Below are 22,464 nucleotides of genomic sequence, written 5' to 3'. Positions count from 1 at the left end.
TGTTAGCAGCATAAGCTAGCTAGTTAGCTATACCAATACAACATTTAGCTTGCTAGCAGGCTCAGCTAAATACAAATCTCCCTAGATACAGCCACGTCTCATAGTCAAGTCATTAGATTTGTGAATTAAAGAGGAATATAATAATACGAATCAAACTAAGTTTCCCATCTCCTCATTTAGAGTATTTATTGTGCATCACAGAAATGCCCTTACCCAGATGGTGAGACAAATGCATTTCTTAACAGACCTGCTACCCTTACCCAGATGGTGAGACAAATGCATTTCTTAACAGACCTGCTACCCTTACCTAGATGGTGAGACAAATGCATTTCTTAACAGACCTGCTACCCTTACCCAGATGGTTAGACAAATGCATTTCTTAACAGACCTGCTACCCTTACCCAGATGGTGAGACAAATGCATTTCCTAACAAAAATGCCCTTACCCAGATGGTGAGACAAATGCATTTCCTAACAAAAATGCCCTTACCCAGATGGTGAGACAAATGCATTTCCTAACAGACCTTCTAACTTTCTTTGTTGTTAGGTTGGAACCAACATGCAGTACCTCCAGCAGAGGCAAGGACCATTTGTCCGCCAGCTCAGGAACAAGATACGCTATTCACTGCCCTGTGTAATGTTTAGTAATTGCATTGCTGGACCTTTTTAAATAACGTATTTGATTGATTTAAAAATGTAAAAATAAGAGGAAATGTATGGTTTAAACTCGTCTTTAATGTTTATTTGTTTTAGCTGTTAGTGATAATTCCCTAGGTGTTAATACATTTAGCCTTTATGTATGTGTTATGAATGAATGAAGGTCTGAATTTATAATAAGTACAGCGTCATATGATATAAGGCATTTATGAATGCGTTATAAGTTATCAGAGCGGTCTGACTCTAAAGCAAGTACATCGTCATGCAATGTAGAGTCTTTATAGATGTGTTATGAGTAGGGCTGTGGCGGTCACATATTTCCATCAGCCGGTGATCGCCAAGCAAATAACTGTCAGTCTCATGGTAATTGGCCATGAATTAACATAAACACATTTAGCATCTCCTGGCTTCCACACATAGACTACAAGCTAATACTGAACATCTACATTTTAAAAAGTATAATAAATCAATGTAGTATGGCCTACACTTTCACAATAAATCCATTATTTATTTTAGACAGGTCTAAAGAAGCATGATATAAAGAAAATGTAGTCTATTTCAGAAGAAAAGAATAGCATACTCTGAGTTGTCGTTATGTTAGATCCTGATCTTACACTAGTTCATTTAGCAGACAAGATGTGCTTAGAATTCCAGGGCATTATTTTATAATATGAAGAATACAATTGAGCAAAGCTGAATAAAATATAAAGGATATGTTCTCCAAACGATTTGGAGTGCGAACATGCAGCTATTCTGTGTTGTATGGTTAACAAAGAAATAGGTATTCCTATATGCTTCATTTAGTGTTGTTAATATAACGTTAGTTGTTCTACAAATGTTGGGCTATACGTTTTGATGTGTAATACATTGTTACGGACGACACTACAGTGGTAGGCTTGCTTACCAACAACGACGAGACGGCCTACAGGGAGGAGGTGAGGGCCCTCGGAGTGTGGTGTCAGGAAAATAACCTCACACTCAACGTCAACAAAACTAAGGAGATGATTGTGGACTTCAGGAAACAGCAGAGGGAGCACCCCCCTATCCACATCGATGGGACAGTAGTGGAGAGGGTAGTAAGTTTTAAGTTCCTCGGCGTACACATCATAGACAAACTGAATTGGTCCACCCACACAGACAGCATCGTGAAGAAGGCACAGCAGCGCCTCTTCAACCTCAGGAGGCTGAAGAAATTTGGCTTGTCACCAAAAGCACTCACAAAATTCTACAGATGCACAATCGAGAGCATCCTGTCGGGCTGTATCACCGCCTGGTACGACAACTGCTCCACCCACAACCGTAAGGCTCTCCAGAGGGTAGTGAGGTCTGCACAACGCATCACCTGGGGCAAACTACCTGCCCTCCAGGACACCTACACCACCCGATGTCGCAGGAAGGCCATAAAGATCATCAAGGACAACAACCACCCGAGCCACTGCCTGTTCACCCCGCTATCATCCAGAAGGCAATGTCAGTACAGGTGCATCAAAGCAGGGGCCGAGAGACTGAAAAACAGCTTCTATCTCAAGGCCATCAGACTGTTAAACAGCCACCACTAACATTGAGTGGCTGCTGCCAACACACTGACTCAACTCCAGCCACTTTAATAATGGGAATTGATGGAAATTGATGTAAAATATATCACTAGCCACTTTAAACAATGCTACTTAATATAATGTTTACATACCCTACATTATTCATCGTATATGTATGTACTGCACTCTATATCATCTACTGCATCTTTATGTAATACATGTATCACTAGCCACATTAAACTATGCCACTTTGTTTACATACCCTACATTACTCATCTCATATGTATATACTGTACTCGATACCATCTACTGCATCTTGCCTATGCCGTTCTGTACCATCACTCATTCATATATCTTTATGTACATATTCTTTATCCCTTTACACTTGTGTAGTAGTTTTGGAATTGTTAGGTTAGATTACTCGTTGGATATTACTGCATTGTCGGAACTAGAAGTACAAGCATTTCGCTACACTTGCATTAACATCTGCTAACCACGTGTATGTGACAAATACAATTTGATTTGATTTTATTGATTTGATTTGATGCGACTCTAATGATGATTTGAAAAAAGTTGCTTGAAAGACATGTTTTCTTTGTGCAGGCTGTACACACTATATCCTTCACTCATTCACAATTTGACAAGCACTTGATAATGTCTAGAATTTCACGGCGGCATCCCCTTGTGTGGCCATAATGCACCCTAAAAAAACATGCCTTTTGCAGCCAGTGGCCATTGTGCCCTTCTCCATGCGCTCCAGTACCTCTCACTCACATGGCTCTCCGTCAGTGATCGTGTGTTTCTCACAGGCTATGAGTGAAGACAGACATCGGGGACGCAACTGCTCTTGTCCTTATCCAATTCTGAGATGCATATTGAAGATATTGGAAGAACTGTCCACATTTCCTGTTCATCAGCCAACAAGATGAGTAGACCTAACGAACAGCAAAAGCACTAGCCTATGTCAATCTACTATCCTCCATAGTACAAAAGTCAACCTATTCTATTCTGTGCGAGAAATAAATATTCCAAAGTGATCACAAATGCAATTATGCATAGAATATTTTTATTATAAAGGTGCATTTGTATGATGAAAATTGTTTTCCCCAAACTTGAAATTTAGGCGCTGCTTATGTATGCCAGTTAAGTGCTTAATTTTGAGATGTTATGTGGCCACTTTAGTTGTGATACAAATCTTATTAAAACATATAGGCCTATGGGCTAGTCCTACAATGAGGCGTGCGACTATGATTAGAAAAAGTCGCAAAAAAAGGAATTGTTTCTTATGCTGGGCATCATTCACAGCTGATAATATATAATTCACACGTGATAGACTAATATTGTCACCCATCAGACTGTTCTTGATTTAATCTTGTCTTTACATATACTAAATAATACAGTATATGTGTGAAATTTGTTTTGATTTAATATGGACCATTATCATGCATAGGGGCAGCGCGAAAAAACACATGTCATCTATGCACTTAAATAGCGAATGGAGGAAGCTTTTCCCATGGTTCATTTTCATGCCAGCCAGGTAGGCTATACTCCTGCTGTAAATATAAACAATGTGTTTAATATTAGGAAAGTTGAGAAATAAATATAGTAGGCCTATATGATGGGATCCTCCTATTTTTAGTAGAGGCCATCACTCTGTTTTCTCGCTCTGTTGCATAGCCTATAGAAATGTTGTGCAACATTAGCTCATGGGCTCTCATGAAGTGCTTGATCAGATTTTCAATTACATTTGCATTGATGTCAGAGTGATTAGAGGGACAATAGAGTGCTGAGTACCAGGCAGTTAGCAAGTTTGGTAGGCTACTAATGACCAGCAGCAGCATCAGAGCTTGGAGAAGCCTAATTATGTTACTGAACGGTCACATGGAAATGAACTGCCTTCATGACTCGTGACCGCGGGTGTGGCGGTAATACGGTCACCACAACAGCCCTAGTTATGAGTATTACAGGATAATGCATAAAGTGTCAATAAATAGGTTATAAAAGTTCTGCTGATTTATGAAGGTTCTCTCATGATCCACAGGTTACTGGGGTGTGAGAGGTGTTTAGATAGGTTGATGGACCTGCAAAGCTTGTGTTTGTGTGCATGTGTGTGTCTCAGAGCCAACATGATTTGGAGTAGTCCTACAGTAACTGAGACTACCCCAGCAGGTATTCCTCTTCTGTTTCCATGCTGGAGACCAGGGCTTGATTACAACCTGTTACAATGGTGCCAACATTTTGTGGCTGATCTTTCAGTGGGGGACTGGGTTGAATGTGTCAAAGATCTGACTGGGTCCAGCACCCCACGGTATGGCTTGTTATATTGTTGTATCAGAGACCTGACTGGGCCCAGCTCCCACGGTATGGCTTGTTATATTGTTGTATCAGAGACCTGACTGGGCCCAGCTCCCACGGTATGGCTTGTTATATTGTTGTATCAGAGACCTGACTGGGCCCAGCTCCCACGGTATGGCTTGTTATATTGTTGTATCAGAGACCTGACTGGGCCCAGCTCCCACGGTATGGCTTGTTATATTGTTGTATCAGAGACCTGACTGGGCCCAGCACCCACGGTATGGCTTGTTATATTGTTGTATCAGAGACCTGACTGGGCCCAGCACCCACGGTATGGCTTGTTATATTGTTGTATCAGAGACCTGACTGGGCCCAGCTCCCACGGTATGGCTTGTTATATTGTTGTATCAGAGACCTGACTGGGCCCAGCACCCACGGTATTGCTTGTTATATTGTTGTATCAGAGACCTGACTGGGCCCAGCTCCCACGGTATGGCTTGTTATATTGTTGTATCAGAGACCTGACTGGGCCCAGCACCCACGGTATGGCTTGTTATATTGTTGTATCAGAGACCTGACTGGGCCCAGCACCCACGGTATGGCTTGTTATATTGTTGTATCAGAGACCTGACTAGGCCCAGCTCCCACGGTATGGCTTGTTATATTGTTGTATCAGAGACCTGACTGGGCCCAGCTCCCACAGTTTGGCTTGTTATATTGTTGTATCAGAGACCTGACTGGGCCCAGCTCCCACGGTATGGCTTGTTATATTGTTGTATCAGAGACCTGACTGGGCCCAGCTCCCACGGTATGGCTTGTTATATTGTTGTATCAGAGACCTGACTGGGCCCAGCACCCACGGTATTGCTTGTTATATTGTTGTATCAGAGACCTGACTGGGCCCAGCTCCCACGGTATGGCTTGTTATATTGTTGTATCAGAGACCTGACTGGGCCCAGCTCCCACGGTATGGCTTGTTATATTGTTGTATCAGAGACCTGACTGGGCCCAGCACCCACTGTATGGCTTGTTATATTGTTGTATCAGAGACCTGACTGGGCCCAGCACCCACGGTATGGCTTGTTATATTGTTGTATCAGAGACCTGACTGGGCCCAGCTCCCACGGTATGGCTTGTTATATTGTTGTATCAGAGACCTGACTGGGCCCAGCACCCACGGTATGGCTTGTTATATTGTTGTATCAGAGACCTGACTGGGCCCAGCACCCACGGTATGGCTTGTTATATTGTTGTATCAGAGACCTGACTGGGCCCAGCTCCCACGGTATGGCTTGTTATATTGTTGTATCAGAGACCTGACTGGGCCCAGCACCCACGGTATGGCTTGTTATATTGTTGTATCAGAGACCTGACTGGGCCCAGCACCCACGGTATGGCTTGTTATATTGTTGTATCAGAGACCTGACTGGGCCCAGCTCCCACGGTATGGCTTGTTATATTGTTGTATCAGAGACCTGACTGGGCCCAGCACCCACTGTATGGCTTGTTATATTGTTGTATCAGAGACCTGACTGGGCCCAGCACCCACGGTATGGCTTGTTATATTGTTGTATCAGAGACCTGACTGGGCCCAGCTCCCACGGTATGGCTTGTTATATTGTTGTATCAGAGACCTGACTGGGCCCAGCATCCACGGTATGGCTTGTTATATTGTTGTATCAGAGACCTGACTGGGCCCAGCACCCACGGTATGGCTTGTTATATTGTTGTATCAGAGACCTGACTGGGCCCAGCACCCACGGTATGGCTTGTTATATTGTTGTGTTTGTGTACTAAGGAACATGTAAATAAAGACACTTTCTTTAGGTTGAGGTCTTTCATCAAGGTAAGTGTATCCATTCAAAGTTGGCTTTAGTGGGAGTGACCATATAATTATATGGGAGTGACCTGACTGAGTAAAGTATTTGTCATCAGACTATGTCCTTTGCTAGCAAAAAATATTTCCCCTTGTCCTCATTTACAACAACTACCTGGGGAATATTTACAGGGGAAGAGTTAACACAGCCGCATAGTAATAATTATGGCTAAACCCCACCCATTCCCACAATTTATTTTCTTAAAATGTTATTTTAACCTGACCTTAACCTTAACCCTAACCTTAACCACAATGATAACATTATGCCTAACCCTAACCTTAAATGAACACCAATACATTTTTTTTCATACATTTTTATGATATAGACAACTTTGAATTTGTGGCTGCGCTATCTAGTGGAAACCATTCCCCTTGGCCTCAAGGGAGAAAAACACAACAGCTCCTACCTTCCAGCTAGCTAATTAGCAAAGGACATAGCTAGCAAGCGAACAACAGGTCCTACCTTCCAGCTAGCTAATTAACAAAGGACATAGCTAGCAAGCTAAATGCTCCACCAAGAAGAAGAAAGACTACATCCTTAAAATATGTGGTCGATATGTGTTGCGCTTGTGTGGAATACTATCCCAATGAGAGTTACAAACACAATCTCTTTATTGCCAAGACTCATTGGGGAAGATGTTTTGGGGGATTAAGGTTATGATTAGGTAAGAGTTATGATTATGGTCAAGGTTAGGGTAAGGGCAGGGGTTAAATCAAATCACATTTGAATGGTCACATTAACACATGTTTAGCAGATGTTATTGCGGGTGTAGTGAAATGCTTGTGTTCCTAGCTCCAACAGTGCAGCAGTATCTAACAGTGCAGTAGTATCTAAACATTATTCACAACAATACATACATCTAAAAGTAAAATAATGAAATATATAAATATTACATTGAGCAATGTTTGAGTGGCATTGCCTAAATACAGTAGAATATGACACAGTATATACAGTACATATGAGATGAGAAAAGCAGTATGTAAACATTATTTAAACATTATTAAAGTGACTAGTGATTCCATGTCTATGTTTATAGGGCAGCAGCTTCTAAGGTGCATGCTTGTGTAACCAGGTGGAAGGCAGCTAGTGATGGCTATTTAACAGTCTGATGGCCTTGAGATAGAGTCTCTCGAGAGAGTCTCTCGGTCCCAGTTTTGATGCCCCTGTACTGACCTCGCCTTCTGGATGATAGCAGGGTGAACAGGCCCCGGCTCGGGTGGTTGATGTCCTTAATGATCTTTTTGGCCTTCCTGTGACATTGGGTGCTGTAGGTGTCCTGGAGGTGGTTCCCCTAAACCCTAACCCTAAGGTTAAGGTTAGGGTTTAGGGCAGGGACGTACCAATGATCCCAGATAGCACAACAGAAAAACGATTAGGGGTAATGTGAATAACGTGACTTCACTAAACCATTAGAACGTTTCTGCAACTAACTCCCCCTAACAAGCAACGTTTGAAATATGTTCTACCCTCTTGTGGCTTTGAGTCAGTGACTCTTATCACGAAGCATGTCTATATCATATTCAACATAGTGGGTATGTCACATTTGACATTGGTGATTATGACACACAGTTATGCCACATTAATTAACACTTTATAAAGCATGACATATGGTTATAGATGCTTTGTAATACATTTATGTAGTACTTATGAAGGCCTTATGAAGGATCTATGAAGCCTTTATAAGCTGAATGTTATTGGAAGCGGGACCCAAAACACATAAATGCTGTGGTATTACGCTACATTTGCAGTAAATTAAGTACATTCATGATGTCCTATAGTTTATGCTGTTTGTTACAGTTTTTGACGATTGCTGACACACTGAAGGTGAATGCTGAGGCTAAAGCGTCAAAACCTTAACTTTTGTAACCCTGCCTTAAACAGAGGCACCAAAAGTACAAACACATTTTCTGCTTTCCACTTTGTTTGCAGTTCTGCAACACACTTTGCACTTTGTTTGCACTTTGTTTACAATTCTGCAAAACACTTGCAAAACACTACACACTGTTTCTTACATTAGACACTTCGATCAAGAATGAAATCTCTTGCAATCATTGGAAAACACTTCTATTCAAAATACGAAACATACCTGAAATTGTCAACACCCACACACACACACACACACACACACACACACCCACCCACACACACACACACACACACACACACACACACACACACACACACACACACACACACACACACACACACACACACACACACACACATGAAAACATTTATACAGTAATTGAACACCAATTAGTCTGAGCCTCAGCACTGCAAATAGACCTCCGGTAAGATCCCCTCTTTTGTGAGAACTTTCCAAACATGGAGGCAGTGAGAGCGAGAGGAAGAGGAAGAGGGAGAGTAGTAGGAGGAGGACAAGAACAAAGAAGGGGACCAGGCAACGGAGACATATTTCCGATGACATTAGGGCCACTTTGGTGGACCATGTCATAAATCATGGCCTGACGACGAGGGATGCGGAGAGTCCAGCCTACACGGTAGCATCCATAATACGGACATTTAGGCTGGAGAACAGGTATGTCTTCAACTTTCTACACTAGACTGTATGTATGTAATCGTTGCACATCATTCTGCATCACAATACAATGTATGTCCTACAATATTAGGTCTATGCTCCCCAGTGCCTGTAGCTTGTAGTTTTGACTGAATGTGTCTGACCCATCCCTCCCCATCCTTGTGTGAAAATGTAGACATTGTAGTTCTGTGTTTTGAGTTACACCATATTGACGGTACAGTGTATGCATTTTCTGTTACAGAGAGTCCTGGACTTTGATGCAGCTGCACAGCCTCATGAGTTCATTTTCATTGATGAACCAGGCGTCGGGGCCGAAATGTTATAGGACAAAGAGCCGTTGTGAATGTCCCTGGGCAGCGCGGGGGAAATATCACCGTGTGAACCGCCATTAGTCTGCAAGGAGTTCTCTATCACCATGCCACCCTAGGTCCCTACAGTACTGCACACATAATCATATTTCTGGATGTACTATATAATGCAGTTGTACAGGGCGGACCAGAGCAGCCCAGGTTTGTGGTCATCTGGGATAATGTTGGTTTCCACCGAGCTGCTCTGGTCAGGGACTGGTTCACCAACCACAATAACTTCACAGTTGTATACTTGCCCCCTTACTCCCCATATCTCAATCCGATTGAGGAATTCTTTTTGGCTTGGAGTTGGAAAGTGTATGACCACCAACCACATGCACGCCTTCTCTTCTGCAAGCAACGGAAGAGGCAGGCGGAGACATTGAGGTGGGGTCAGTCCAAGGATGGATATGGGGCAAGGAAATATTTTCCCTGTTGCCTAGCCAGGGTTGACACTGCTTGTGATGTGGATGAGGTGATGTGGCCAGACCCTAACAGAAGGCGGGATCCATAAACCATCCACCCCATCCCTTACAATCCCTTACAATGATATGTTTTGTTTACCATTGCACTGTAATTTTACGGTAATTAATATTGTTTCCGTGAGTTTACAGTAACATATTGTATTGATTACTGTACTGTAATTCTACTTTTTAAAGTTGTTTTGTTGTTGTTGTTAATAACCTGCAATGGAAAAAAATAAGCTGTATATTTTTTTTTCTGAAGCCTTTCTACTTTTGTGTTCATTGAAATGTGAGTAGATGTACTGTACTGGACAATCTTTCACAGAAAGAAGCCTGTATGAGAAAATCAAAAAGGTATACGAAGTACTAAAGACAGCAGTGTTTTGTATAGAGTACATCAATGTGTTGTTGCTGCTTTGAAAGAGTCATTTACAGTTTTTTACAATCCCTTTGGCACTAATTTCAGAACCTTGTGATCATTTTTCAATACTCTAGACACAAAACTCAAAACAGTCATCACTTGTAACACAGGCTGTCCAATGTTCAAAACATTTCAGTGTGCATTCATATCTTTAAACAATCCTTGCACTTGCAGAATCATTGGTTCAAATAACAAATGTATCATGAAATACCATAGTTTCACTATGTTGTTGTTCGTTCAATCATTAAATATTGTAGTACAAAATATGTGATATATGTTTCATTGTGGTACTACCTGTAAATACATCACTGTAAAATGACTAGTAAAGAGAATACTACAGACACAGTGGAATCATTGAACAACATCTGAAATGTATTGATGAAATACAATAAAATCACTCATAGGTTTCTCTGAATCAAAGCAAAAATAATTAGCTACAAAAAAAGAAAAAAACTACAGTAAAACATCAACTGCAGTGTTCCTCACCTGGCTTACTGTAAAACATCAACTGCAGTGTTCCTCACCTGGCTTACTGTAAAACATCAACTGCAGTGTTCCTCACCTGGCTTACTGTAAAAAGCAAAACAAAGGATTGATTACTGTACTTCTATATTTCCATCAACGCTGTCTTGTGGATTTGGCCGTAGGTTTTCATTCACATCACAATGGATGTTTTCATTAGACAAACATCTTGGGAAGAATTTTCGGGCATGGTGAATCCAGGCCTGACACTGGTCTGCCGTGATGTCATTGCATGCATCATCCATGGCCTGGAGAAGGGTGGCTTGTTCATGAGGGTGCCTATCATATACAGTGGGGAGAACAAGTATTTGATACACTGCCGATTTTGCAGGTTTTCCTACTTACAAAGCATGTAGAGGTCTGTAATTTTTATCATAGGTACACTTCAACTGTGAGAGACGGAATCTAAAACTAAAATCCAGAAAATCACATTGTCTGATTTTTAAGTAATTAATTTGCATTTTATTGCATGACATAAGTATTTGATCACCTACCAACCAGTAAGAATTCCGGCTCTCACAGACCTGTTAGTTTTTCTTTAAGAATCCCTCCTGTTCTCCACTCATTACCTGTATTAACTGCACCTGTTTGAACTCGTTACCTGTATAAAAGACACCTGTCCACCCACTCAATCAAACAGACTCCAACCTCTCCACAATGGCCAAGACCAGAGAGCTGTGTAAGGACATCAGGGATGAAATTGTAGACCTGCACAAGGCTGGGAAGGGCTACAGGACAATAGGCAAGCAGCTTGGTGAGAGGGCAACAACAGTTGGCGCAATTATTAGAAAATAGTTCAAGATGACAGTCAATCACCCTCGGTCTGGGGCTCCATGCAAGATCTCACCTCGTGAGATGTGATTTTCTTGATTTATGTGTTAGATTCCGTCTCTCACAGTTGAATTGTACCTATGATAAAAATGACAGACCTCTACATGTTTTGTAAGTATGAAAACCTGCAAAATCGGCAGTGTATCAAATACGTGTTCTCCCCACTGTACCTTCCACCTACACGTGGAGAAAAAAATCCTAAATCGGGTTTTAGGAAAGGAGAGTATGGGGGTAAGTACAGGGTGGTAAATTGTGGATGGGCCTGAAACCATGCTTGCACCATTTGAACATGGTGGAACCTGACATTATTCCACACAATGACATAGGTCAATGACATAGGTCTGCAATGACACAGCTCTACAGACCTGATTTAGCCCATCAAGGAAGGTTACATTCGAAAAGCGAATCATGTGGCTGCCTGCAACTCAATATATAGAGTAGAGAGCTTTAGTTAGAACGGGCAAGATGCGTAATCTAAGCAACTTTGACCGTGGTATGATTGTTGATGCCACACATGGTTATTCCAGCATCTCAGAAACAGCTGCCCTCCTGGGATTTTTATGCACTACAGTCTCTAGAGTTTACAGAGAATGATACGATAAACAAAACACACTCAGTGAAAGGCATTTCTGTGGGAAAAAACAACTTGTTAATGAGAGAGGTCAGAGGAGAATATCCAGACTCATTCAAGCTAACAGAAAGGCCACAAATGCTCAAATAACAGCTGTTTAAAACAGTGGTGTGCAGAAGGGCATCTCTTAACATACAACACCATGAATAATTCAGGCTGTTGTGGAGGCAAAAGGGGGTCCTACCCAGTACTAGATAGGTGTACCTAATAAAGTGGCCGGTGAGTGTACAGTAATGTCAAATCTGAAAACAAGGTCTGGAAAAGTGGTACATGAGACCATAGAAACAGTGTGATAAAGAATGATGATGAAATATTACATACATAGTGGTTCAGTCAAAGTGGTTCATGTTCCACGGTAATTGGTGTCAATGGATCTTGTTATCCTGAAACTTTCATGATCTAAACATGGAATATTGTTTGTCAGTTTCCATAAAACTATGCATTAAGAGTAATGCAACAGTTACTTATCATTTTGAGCAGCTGTATCAATAGACAGTCATCTCAGATATAATGTGTGAATTGCATTTTGAAATGGTAATACTTTAATGTTAAGTTGGGTTATTTTGAACAGGTGATTTTAGTTCAATGAACAAATGATCTTAGCTTTATGTGTATTATATCCAAGCAATTGGAAAAAGTGTTAAAGTTGTGAAAAATGTGCATTTTGATCAAATCAAATTTTAGTTGTCACATACACATGGTTAGCAGATGTTAATGCGAGTGTAGCGAAATGCTTGTGCTTCTAGTTCCGACAATGCAGTAATAACCAACGAGTAATCTAACCTATCAATTTCACAACAACTACCTTATACACGCAAGTGTAAAGGTATGAAGAATATGTACATAAAAATATATGAATGAGTGATGGTACAGAACAGCATAGGCAAGATGCAGTAGATGGTATCGAGTACAGTATATACATATGAGATGAGTAATGTAGGGTATGTAAACATTGTATGAAGTGGCATTGTTTAAAGTGGCTAGTGATACATTTTTCCATACATTTTTCCATTGTTAAAGTGGCTGGAGTTGAGTCAGTGTGTTGGCAGCAGCCACTCAATGTTAGTGGTGGTTGTTTAACAGTCTGATGGCCTTGAGATAGAAGCTGTTTTTAAGTCTCTCGGTCCCTGCTTTGATGCACCTGTACTGACCTCGCCTTCTGGATGATAGCGGGGTGAACAGGCAGTTGCTCGGGTGGTTGTTGTCCTTGATGATCTTTATGGCCTCGGGTGGTGTAGGTGTCCTGGAGGGCAGGTAGTTTGCCCCCGGTGATGCGTTGTGCAGACCTCACTACCCTCTGGAGAGCCTTACGGTTGTGGGCGGAGCAGTAGCCGTACCAGGCGGTGATACAGCCCGACAGGATGCTCTCGATTGTGCATCTGTAAAAGTTTGTGAGTGCTTTTGGTGACAAGCCAAATTTCTTTAGCCTCCTGAGGTTGAAGAGGCGTTGCTGCGCCTTTTTCACCACGCTGTCTGTGTGGATGGACCAATTCAGTTTGTCTGTGATGTGTATGCCGAGAAACTTAAGACTTACTACCCTCTCCACTACTGTCCCATCGATGTAGATAGGGGGGTGCTCCCTCTGCTGTTTCCTGAAGTCCACCATCATATCCTTTGTTTTGTTGACGTTGAGTGTGAGGTTATTTTCCTGACACCACACTCCGAGGGCCCTCACCTCCTCCCTGTAGTCCGCAGGTTTTGGTAGCAGGCCGTGTCAGTGGCACTGTATTGTCCTCAGAGCGGGCAAAGAAGTTGTTTAGTCTGTCTGGGAGCAAGACATCCTGGTCCGCGACTGGGCTGGTTTTCTTTTTGTAATCCGTGATTGACTGTAGACCCTGCCACATACCTCTTGTGCCTGAGCCGTTGAATTGCGACTCTACTTTGTTTCTATACTGACTCTTAGCTTGTTTGATTGCCTTGCGGAGGTAATAGCTACACTGTTTGTATTCGGTCATGTTACCGGTCACCTTGCCCTGATTAAAAGCAGTGGTTCGCGCTATCAGTTTCGTGCGAATGCTGCCATCAATCCACGGTTTCTGGTTTGGGAGTGTTGTTAGAGCCGATTTGGACATATTTGCATAAAAGACTGAACATACCGAGCTCCATGTACATTTGTGTAAATATAGTAAATATTAATGTACATGATGAAATATTAGGTACGTACCGTTATGATTTATATTTACCTGATTGAGATATATTCATTTGTTATTGTAATTCAGTTTTTGTCCCTTCCCTCTTGCCCATTCATTGTATTGTGGTAAGTGTGTTAGGATAAAGGCAGGAAGTCCTTGCTAGATGCGGGAGCGGTATAGTTTTTTGACCATACAGACATACAGACATACAGACATACAGACAGGTCATATTATGTATTTTCCATATGCTTTAAGTTGATTGGAGAATCATTTCTTTGTTAGATATAAGAATAATAAATATCCCTGGATGTCATTGAATGTTTGGCCTGAGTGTGGACTGTATGCGTACCAAACAACCCCGCTTCAGGCCTGGGCAGTGGCTATGGTAAAGAGGAAAGGAAGCCATTACAAATGTTTTAATAGTTGCTGTGGGTACGACATCGCCGATGCACTTGCTAATAAACTCGCTCACCGAATCAGCGTATTCGTCAATGTTGTTGTTTGACGCCATGCAGAACATATCCCAGTCCACATGATCGAAGTAATCTTGAAGCGTGAAATCAGATTGGTCGGACCAGCGTTGAAAAGACCTGAGCATGGGAGCTTCCTGTTTTAGTTTCTGTCTATAGGCTGGAGGCAACAAAATGGAGTCGTGGTCAGCTTTTCCGAAAGGAGGGTGGGGGAGGGCCTTATATGCGTCGCGGAAGTTAGAATAACAATGATCCAGGGTTTTACCAGCCCTGGTTGCACAATCGATATACTGATAGAATTTAGGGATTCTTGTTTTCAGATTGGCCTTGTTAAAATCCCCAGCTACAATGAATGCAGCCTCAGGATATGTGGTTTCCAGTTTACATAGAGTCAAATGAAGTTCGTTCAGGGCCAGTGATGTGTCTGCTTGGGGGGGAATATATGCGGATGTGATTATAATCAAAGAGAATTCTCTTGGTAGATAATGCTGTCGACATTTGATGGTGAGGAATTATATGTCAGGTGAACAGAAGGACTTGAGTTCCTGTATGTTGTTATGATCACACCATGTCTCGTTAATCATAAGGCATACCCCCCCCGCCCCTCTTCTTACCAGAAAGATGCTTGTTTCTGTCGGGGCGATGCGTGAAGAAACCAGCTGGCTGTACCGACTCTGATAGCGTGTCTCGAGTGAACCATGTTTCCGTGAAGCAAAGAACGTTACAGTCTCTTATGTCTCTCTGGAATGCTACCCTTGATTGGATTTCATCTACCTTTTTGTCAAGAGACTGGACATTGGCGAGTAGTATGCTCGGGAGCGGTGTGCGATGTGCCCGTCTCCGGAGCCTTACCAGAAGACCACTTCGTCTGCCTCTTTTACGGCGTCCTTGTTTTGGTTTGCGGGCTGGGATCCGATCCATTGCCCTGCGTGGTGGGCGAAACAGAGGATCCGCTTTGGGGAAGTCGTATTCCTGGTCGTAATGATGGTGAGTTGACGTTGCTCTTATATCCAATAGTTCCTCCCGACTGTATATAATAAAACCTAAGATTACCTGGGGTACCAATTATTGGTTGTAAGTTTTGTGTCTAGAGTTGTGTCTAGAGTTTTGTAAAATGACATCAAGGTTCCGAAATTAGTGCCAGAGTGATTGTAAAAAATTGTAAATGGTGCATGTATGTATAATTTTGTTGCAAAAATGCCACTTTGAAAAAGGATTGTTAGGTTTTGATTGCAGAGTTTCATTTTGACATAGAAATAAAATGTTTATCTCCAAGTGTTGTGTCTTATTTGGCTTGTGTGTAGAGTTTTGACACAATGAGCCAAATTCCGCAACAAGTGTATAAGCAATCGCAAGAAACTGTAATACAATATATTAGGATAAATATATCAAAATAGATAGAAAGTGATTGATAATGTGATGATGCAGGTCCAGGGGTCGGACTGACTCATACTGTTTGGCTCATGAGAAACACCCACATTTCTATCATTACGTTTCACATTTTCTGAGTTCAACGCTAAAGTGATCTGAAGTGATCCGAAGTGATCCGAAGTGATCCGAAGTGATCCGAAGTGATCCGAAGTGTTCTGAAGTGTTCTGAAGTGATCTAAAGTGTGCCGAAGTGTGCCGAAGTGATCCGAAGTGTTCTGAAGTGATCTGCCGTGTTCTGAAGTGTGCCGAAGTGATCCGAAGTGTTCTGAAGTGATCTGAAGTGATCTGCCGTGTTCTGAAGTGATCCGAAGTGTTCTGAAGTGATCTGAAGTGATCTGCCGTGTTCTGAAGTGATCCGAAGTGATCCGAAGCGTTCTGAAGTGATCTGCCGTGTTCGGAAGTGTTCTGAAGTCATTGCAGGCAATCTCAACGCTGTGCATTGGAGGGAAGTCATCCTCCTCCCTCATGTGGTACCTTTCCTGCAGGCTCATCCTGACATGACCCTCCAGCATGACAATGCCACCAGCCATTAAGCATTCTTGGCATACAACACAAAGTTTATGAATTTTATCAAAGCTTTCCTGGCCAATTTGCTGAATAGCCACATTTAGTAATTGTGAAACAATTTCAATATAGAAGTGCTTTATTTGCTGTTCCATTGTGGAACTTGATATCACGCTCATTGGAATTGAATTTGCTTCTTTCTCTTTCTGTTAACTTCTAATTTTTCTAACTTAATTGACCTCTCCCTTTTACAAATGATCTCTCTCTCTCTCCCCATCTGTCTTTCTATCTCTCTCTGTCTCTTTCTCAAACACAAACTTTCTCTCTCAGAGTGAGAGATCTTGTCACAGATCAGTATAACCTGACTGATCAATTTCCAGGGTTAGGGTTAGTTAGCATAACCAGTCTGTTTGTGGTGACTGATCCATTTCCAGGGATACGGTTAGGGTTAGTTAGCATAACCAGTCTGTTTGTGGTGACTGATCCATTTCCAGGGATACGGTTAGGGTTAGTTAGTATAACCAGTCTGTTTGTGGTGACTGATCCATTTCCAGGGATACGGTTAGGGTTAGTTAGTATAACCAGTCTGTTTGTGGTGACTGATCCATTTCCAGGGATACGGTTAGGGTTAGTTAGTATAACCAGTCTGTTTGTGGTGACTGATCCATTTCCAGGGATACGGTTAGGGTTAGTTAGTATAACCAGTCTGTTTGTGGTGACTGATCCATTTCCAGGGATACGGTTAGGGTTAGTTAGTATAACCAGTCTGTTTGTGGTGACTGATCCATTTCCAGGGATACGGTTAGGGTTAGTTAGCATAACCAGTCTGTTTGTGGTGACTGATCCATTTCCAGGGATACGGTTAGGGTTAGTTAGCATAACCAGTCTGTTTGTGGTGACTGATCCATTTCCAGGGATACGGTTAGGGTTAGTTAGTATAACCAGTCTGTTTGTGGTGACTGATCCATTTCCAGGGATACGGTTAGGGTTAGTTAGCATAACCAGTCTGTTTGTGGTGACTGATCCATTTCCAGGGATACGGTTAGGGTTAGTTAGCATAACCAGTCTGTTTGTGGTGACTGATCCATTTCCAGGGATACGGTTAGGGTTAGTTAGTATAACCAGTCTGTTTGTGGTGACTGATCCATTTCCAGGGATACGGTTAGGGTTAGTTAGTATAACCAGTCTGTTTGTGGTGACTGATCCATTTCCAGGGATACGGTTAGGGTTAGTTAGTATAACCAGTCTGTTTGTGGTGACTGATCCATTTCCAGGGATACGGTTAGGGTTAGTTAGTATAACCAGTCTGTTTGTGGTGACTGATCCATTTCCAGGGATACGGTTAGGGTTAGTTAGCATAACCAGTCTGTTTGTGGTGACTGATCCATTTCCAGGGATACGGTTAGGGTTAGTTAGCATAACCAGTCTGTTTGTGGTGACTGATCCATTTCCAGGGATACGGTTAGGGTTAGTTAGTATAACCAGTCTGTTTGTGGTGACTGATCCATTTCCAGGGATACGGTTAGGGTTAGTTAGCATAACCAGTCTGTTTGTGGTGACTGATCCATTTCCAGGGATACGGTTAGGGTTAGTTAGCATAACCAGTCTGTTTGTGGTGACTGATCCATTTCCAGGGATACGGTTAGGGTTAGTTAGTATAACCAGTCTGTTTGTGGTGACTGATCCATTTCCAGGGATACGGTTAGGGTTAGTTAGTATAACCAGTCTGTTTGTGGTGACTGATCCATTTCCAGGGATACGGTTAGGGTTAGTTAGTATAACCAGTCTGTTTGTGGTGACTGATCCATTTCCAGGGATACGGTTAGGGTTAGTTAGTATAACCAGTCTGTTTGTGGTGACTGATCCATTTCCAGGGATACGGTTAGGGTTAGTTAGTATAACCAGTCTGTTTGTGGTGACTGATCCATTTCCAGGGATACGGTTAGGGTTAGTTAGTATAACCAGTCTGTTTGTGGTGACTGATCCATTTCCAGGGATACGGTTAGGGTTAGTTAGTATAACCAGTCTGTTTGTGGTGACTGATCCATTTCCAGGGATACGGTTAGGGTTAGTTAGTATAACCAGTTTGTTTGTGGTGACTGATCCATTTCCAGGGATACGGTTAGGGTTAGTTAGCATAACCAGTCTGTTTGTGGTGACTGATCCATTTCCAGGGATACGGTTAGGGTTAGTTAGTATAACCAGTCTGTTTGTGGTGACTGATCCATTTCCAGGGATACGGTTAGGGTTAGTTAGTATAACCAGTCTGTTTGTGGTGACTGATCCATTTCCAGGGATACGGTTAGGGTTAGTTAGTATAACCAGTCTGTTTGTGGTGACTGATCCATTTCCAGGGATACGGTTAGGGTTAGTTAGCATAACCAGTCTGTTTGTGGTGACTGATCCATTTCCAGGGATACGGTTAGGGTTAGTTAGTATAACCAGTCTGTTTGTGGTGACTGATCCATTTCCAGGGATACGGTTAGGGTTAGTTAGCATAACCAGTCTGTTTGTGGTGACTGATCCATTTCCAGGGATACGGTTAGGGTTAGTTAGTATAACCAGTCTGTTTGTGGTGACTGATCCATTTCCAGGGATACGGTTAGGGTTAGTTAGTATAACCAGTCTGTTTGTGGTGACTGATCCATTTCCAGGGATACGGTTAGGGTTAGTTAGTATAACCAGTCTGTTTGTGGTGACTGATCCATTTCCAGGGATACGGTTAGGGTTAGTTAGTATAACCAGTCTGTTTGTGGTGACTGATCCATTTCCAGGGATACGGTTAGGGTTAGTTAGTATAACCAGTCTGTTTGTGGTGACTGATCCATTTCCAGGGATACGGTTAGGGTTAGTTAGTATAACCAGTCTGTTTGTGGTGACTGATCCATTTCCAGGGATACGGTTAGGGTTAGTTAGTATAACCAGTCTGTTTGTGGTGACTGATCCATTTCCAGGGATACGGTTAGGGTTAGTTAGTATAACCAGTCTGTTTGTGGTGACTGATCCATTTCCAGGGATACGGTTAGGGTTAGTTAGTATAACCAGTCTGTTTGTGGTGACTGATCCATTTCCAGGGATACGGTTAGGGTTAGTTAGCATAACCAGTCTGTTTGTGGTGACTGATCCATTTCCAGGGATACGGTTAGGGTTAGTTAGCATAACCAGTCTGTTTGTGGTGACTGATCCATTTCCAGGGATACGGTTAGGGTTAGTTAGTATAACCAGTCTGTTTGTGGTGACTGATCCATTTCCAGGGATACGGTTAGGGTTAGTTAGTATAACCCGTTTGTGTGATCCATCTCCAGGTACACAGCGGTGGTGATGCCTGTCCTCTACAACACCACACACAGCTCCAGGAAGCGGGTCTCGGTCATGATCGCGACAGTGTGGATCCTGGCCTTTGCTGTATCCTGCCCCCTGCTGTTCGGATTTAACACATCAGGTGAGACACGTGAGTACAGGTGAGACACACCCACACCCCCTCGCGCCAACACAGTTTGAAATTAACCACTATCCAGTGATGGAAAACTGCCTCCCTAGCCAGTGAGTCAGTTCTTGATTGTAGTGAATTATCTCTATTACTCAGTGTGTGTTGTTTCTCTCCATATGTCAATTAAGTGTAGGTGTTACGGTTTTCTTCTATCTCCTCCTCTGACAAGGAGGTGTAGCAAGGATCGGACCAAAATGCGGCGTAGTTGGTGTTCATGTTCTTTAATGAAGGAAAAACTCAAACATGAACATAATACAAAACAACAAACGTGAGAAAACCTAAACAACCTATCTGGTGAACAAACAAACACAGAGACAGGAACAATCACCCAAGAAACACTCAAAGAATATGGCTGCCTAAATATGGTTCCCAATCAGAGACAACGTTAAACACCTGCCTCTGATTGAGAACCACTCCAGAAAGCCATAGACTATGCTAGATACCCCCACTAAGCCACAAACCCAATACCTAACAAAAACCCCAAGACAAAACACACCACATACAAAACCCATGTCACACCCTGGCCTGACCACATTAATAAAGAAAACACAAAATACTAAGACCAGGGCGTGACACCAGGCTTTTTCAGAAATTCACCAATTTGTTCACACCAATGTTAGGTCTATGGGGTAATCTATCAGTCTCATTATAATAAACTATATTAAAATCCCCACCAACTATAATCTGACTGGATGGATATTTTCTCAGAGTGATTTGTGATAAGTGATTTGGAGGACTAGAACAGGATCCATACACATTACACAACACAAAGAATCTGTCCATGTGATTGATGACCGCTACTAGCCAATGTCCATTGGTGTCCATGTGAGTAAACAAAAATGTCCCTTTGAAATTATGTGGTAAAATTGCAACCCCAGCTGCATGATTAGTCCCGTGGACAAGAAAATGTCACTGCCCCGCTGATTTTTATTAATCTATATTTCGTATTCGTATTTTTTTTTAGGTACAATTTTAAAAAAAGAATTGAACTGCATTGTTGGGCTTGTAAGTAAGCATTTCACCTGTCGTATTCAGCGCATTTTATTTGATTGCATTTTCCCCAAAACGAAAGTCCTCTTTGCATGAATGTGTTTCTTGAATGAATATAAGATCTGCGTTACAATCGTAAAAAAAAGAAGCTTTCCTCTTCAACCGGTTTCGTATCCCCCTGGCATTGATTGACATAAACTTCATGTCCATATACACAAAATAGAAAGGAAAATCCTATGCTCTCTCAACTCTCCCCTCTCTATAAAAAGTTGCTTCATATACAGTACCATTCCAAAGTTTGGACACACCTACTCATTCAAGGGTTTTTCTTTATTTTTACTACTTTCTACATTGTAGAATAACAGTGAAGACATCAAAATGATTAAATAACACATATGGAATCATGTAGTAACCAAAAAAGTTTTAAACAAATAATCAAAATATATTTTATATTTGAGATTCTTCAAAGTAGCCACTCTTTGCCTTGATGACAGCTTTGCACACTATTGGCATTCTCTCAATCATTTTCATGAGGTAGTCACCTGGAATGCATTTCATTTAACAGGTGTGCCTTATTAAAAGTGAATTTGTTGAATTTCCTTCCTTCTTAATGCGTTTAAGCCAATCAGTTGTGTTGTGATAAGGTAGGGGTGGTATACAGAAGACAGCCCTATTTGGTAAAAGATCAAGTCCATATTATGGCAAAAACAGCAAAAATAAGCAAAGAGAAACGACAATACATCATTACTTGAAGACAAGAAGGTCAGTCAATTTGGAAGGTGTCAAGAACTTTGAAAGTTTCTTCAAGTCCAGTTGCAAAAACCATCAAGAGCCATGATGAAACTGTCTCTCATGAGGACTGCCACAGCAATGACCCAGAGTTACCTGTCTCTCATGAGGACCACCACAGGAATGGCCCAGAGTTACCTGTCTCTCATGAGGACCTCCACAGGAATGACCCAGAGTTACCTGTCTCTCATGAGGACCACCACAGGAATGGCCCAGAGTTACCTGTCTCTCATGAGGACCACCACAGGAATGACCCAGAGTTACCTGTCTCTCATGAGGACCACCACAGGAATGACCCAGAGTTACCTGTCTCTCATGAGGACCACCACAGGAATGGCCCAGAGTTACCTGTCTCTCATGAGGACCACCACAGGAATGGCCCAGAGTTACCTGTCTCTCATGAGGACCACCACAGGAATGACACAGAGTTACCTGTCTCTCATGAGGACCTCCACAGGAATGACCCAGAGTTACCTGTCTCTCATGAGGACCACCACAGGAATGGAAGACCCAGAGTTACCTGTCTCTCATGAGGACCAC

General features: G+C 42.2%; 1 protein-coding gene across 1 annotated transcript in view; it reads left to right on the top strand.

Annotated features, from left to right (window-relative positions):
- LOC139420642 (dopamine receptor D3) overlaps nt 1–22,464 on the top strand; it is a 48,725-nt gene that overhangs the window by 9,258 nt on the left and 17,003 nt on the right. Inside the window, exon 3 of the mRNA XM_071170849.1 lies at nt 19,961–20,097. Coding sequence (XP_071026950.1) covers nt 19,961–20,097 — 137 coding nt within the window. The remainder of the gene's footprint in view (nt 1–19,960; nt 20,098–22,464) is intronic.

Source organism: Oncorhynchus clarkii, chromosome 11, assembly GCF_045791955.1.
Source record: "Oncorhynchus clarkii lewisi isolate Uvic-CL-2024 chromosome 11, UVic_Ocla_1.0, whole genome shotgun sequence".
Lineage (NCBI taxonomy): Eukaryota > Metazoa > Chordata > Actinopteri > Salmoniformes > Salmonidae > Oncorhynchus > Oncorhynchus clarkii.
The sequence above is the reverse complement of the archived record's forward strand: the minus strand, read 5'-3'. Positions and strand labels throughout refer to the sequence as shown.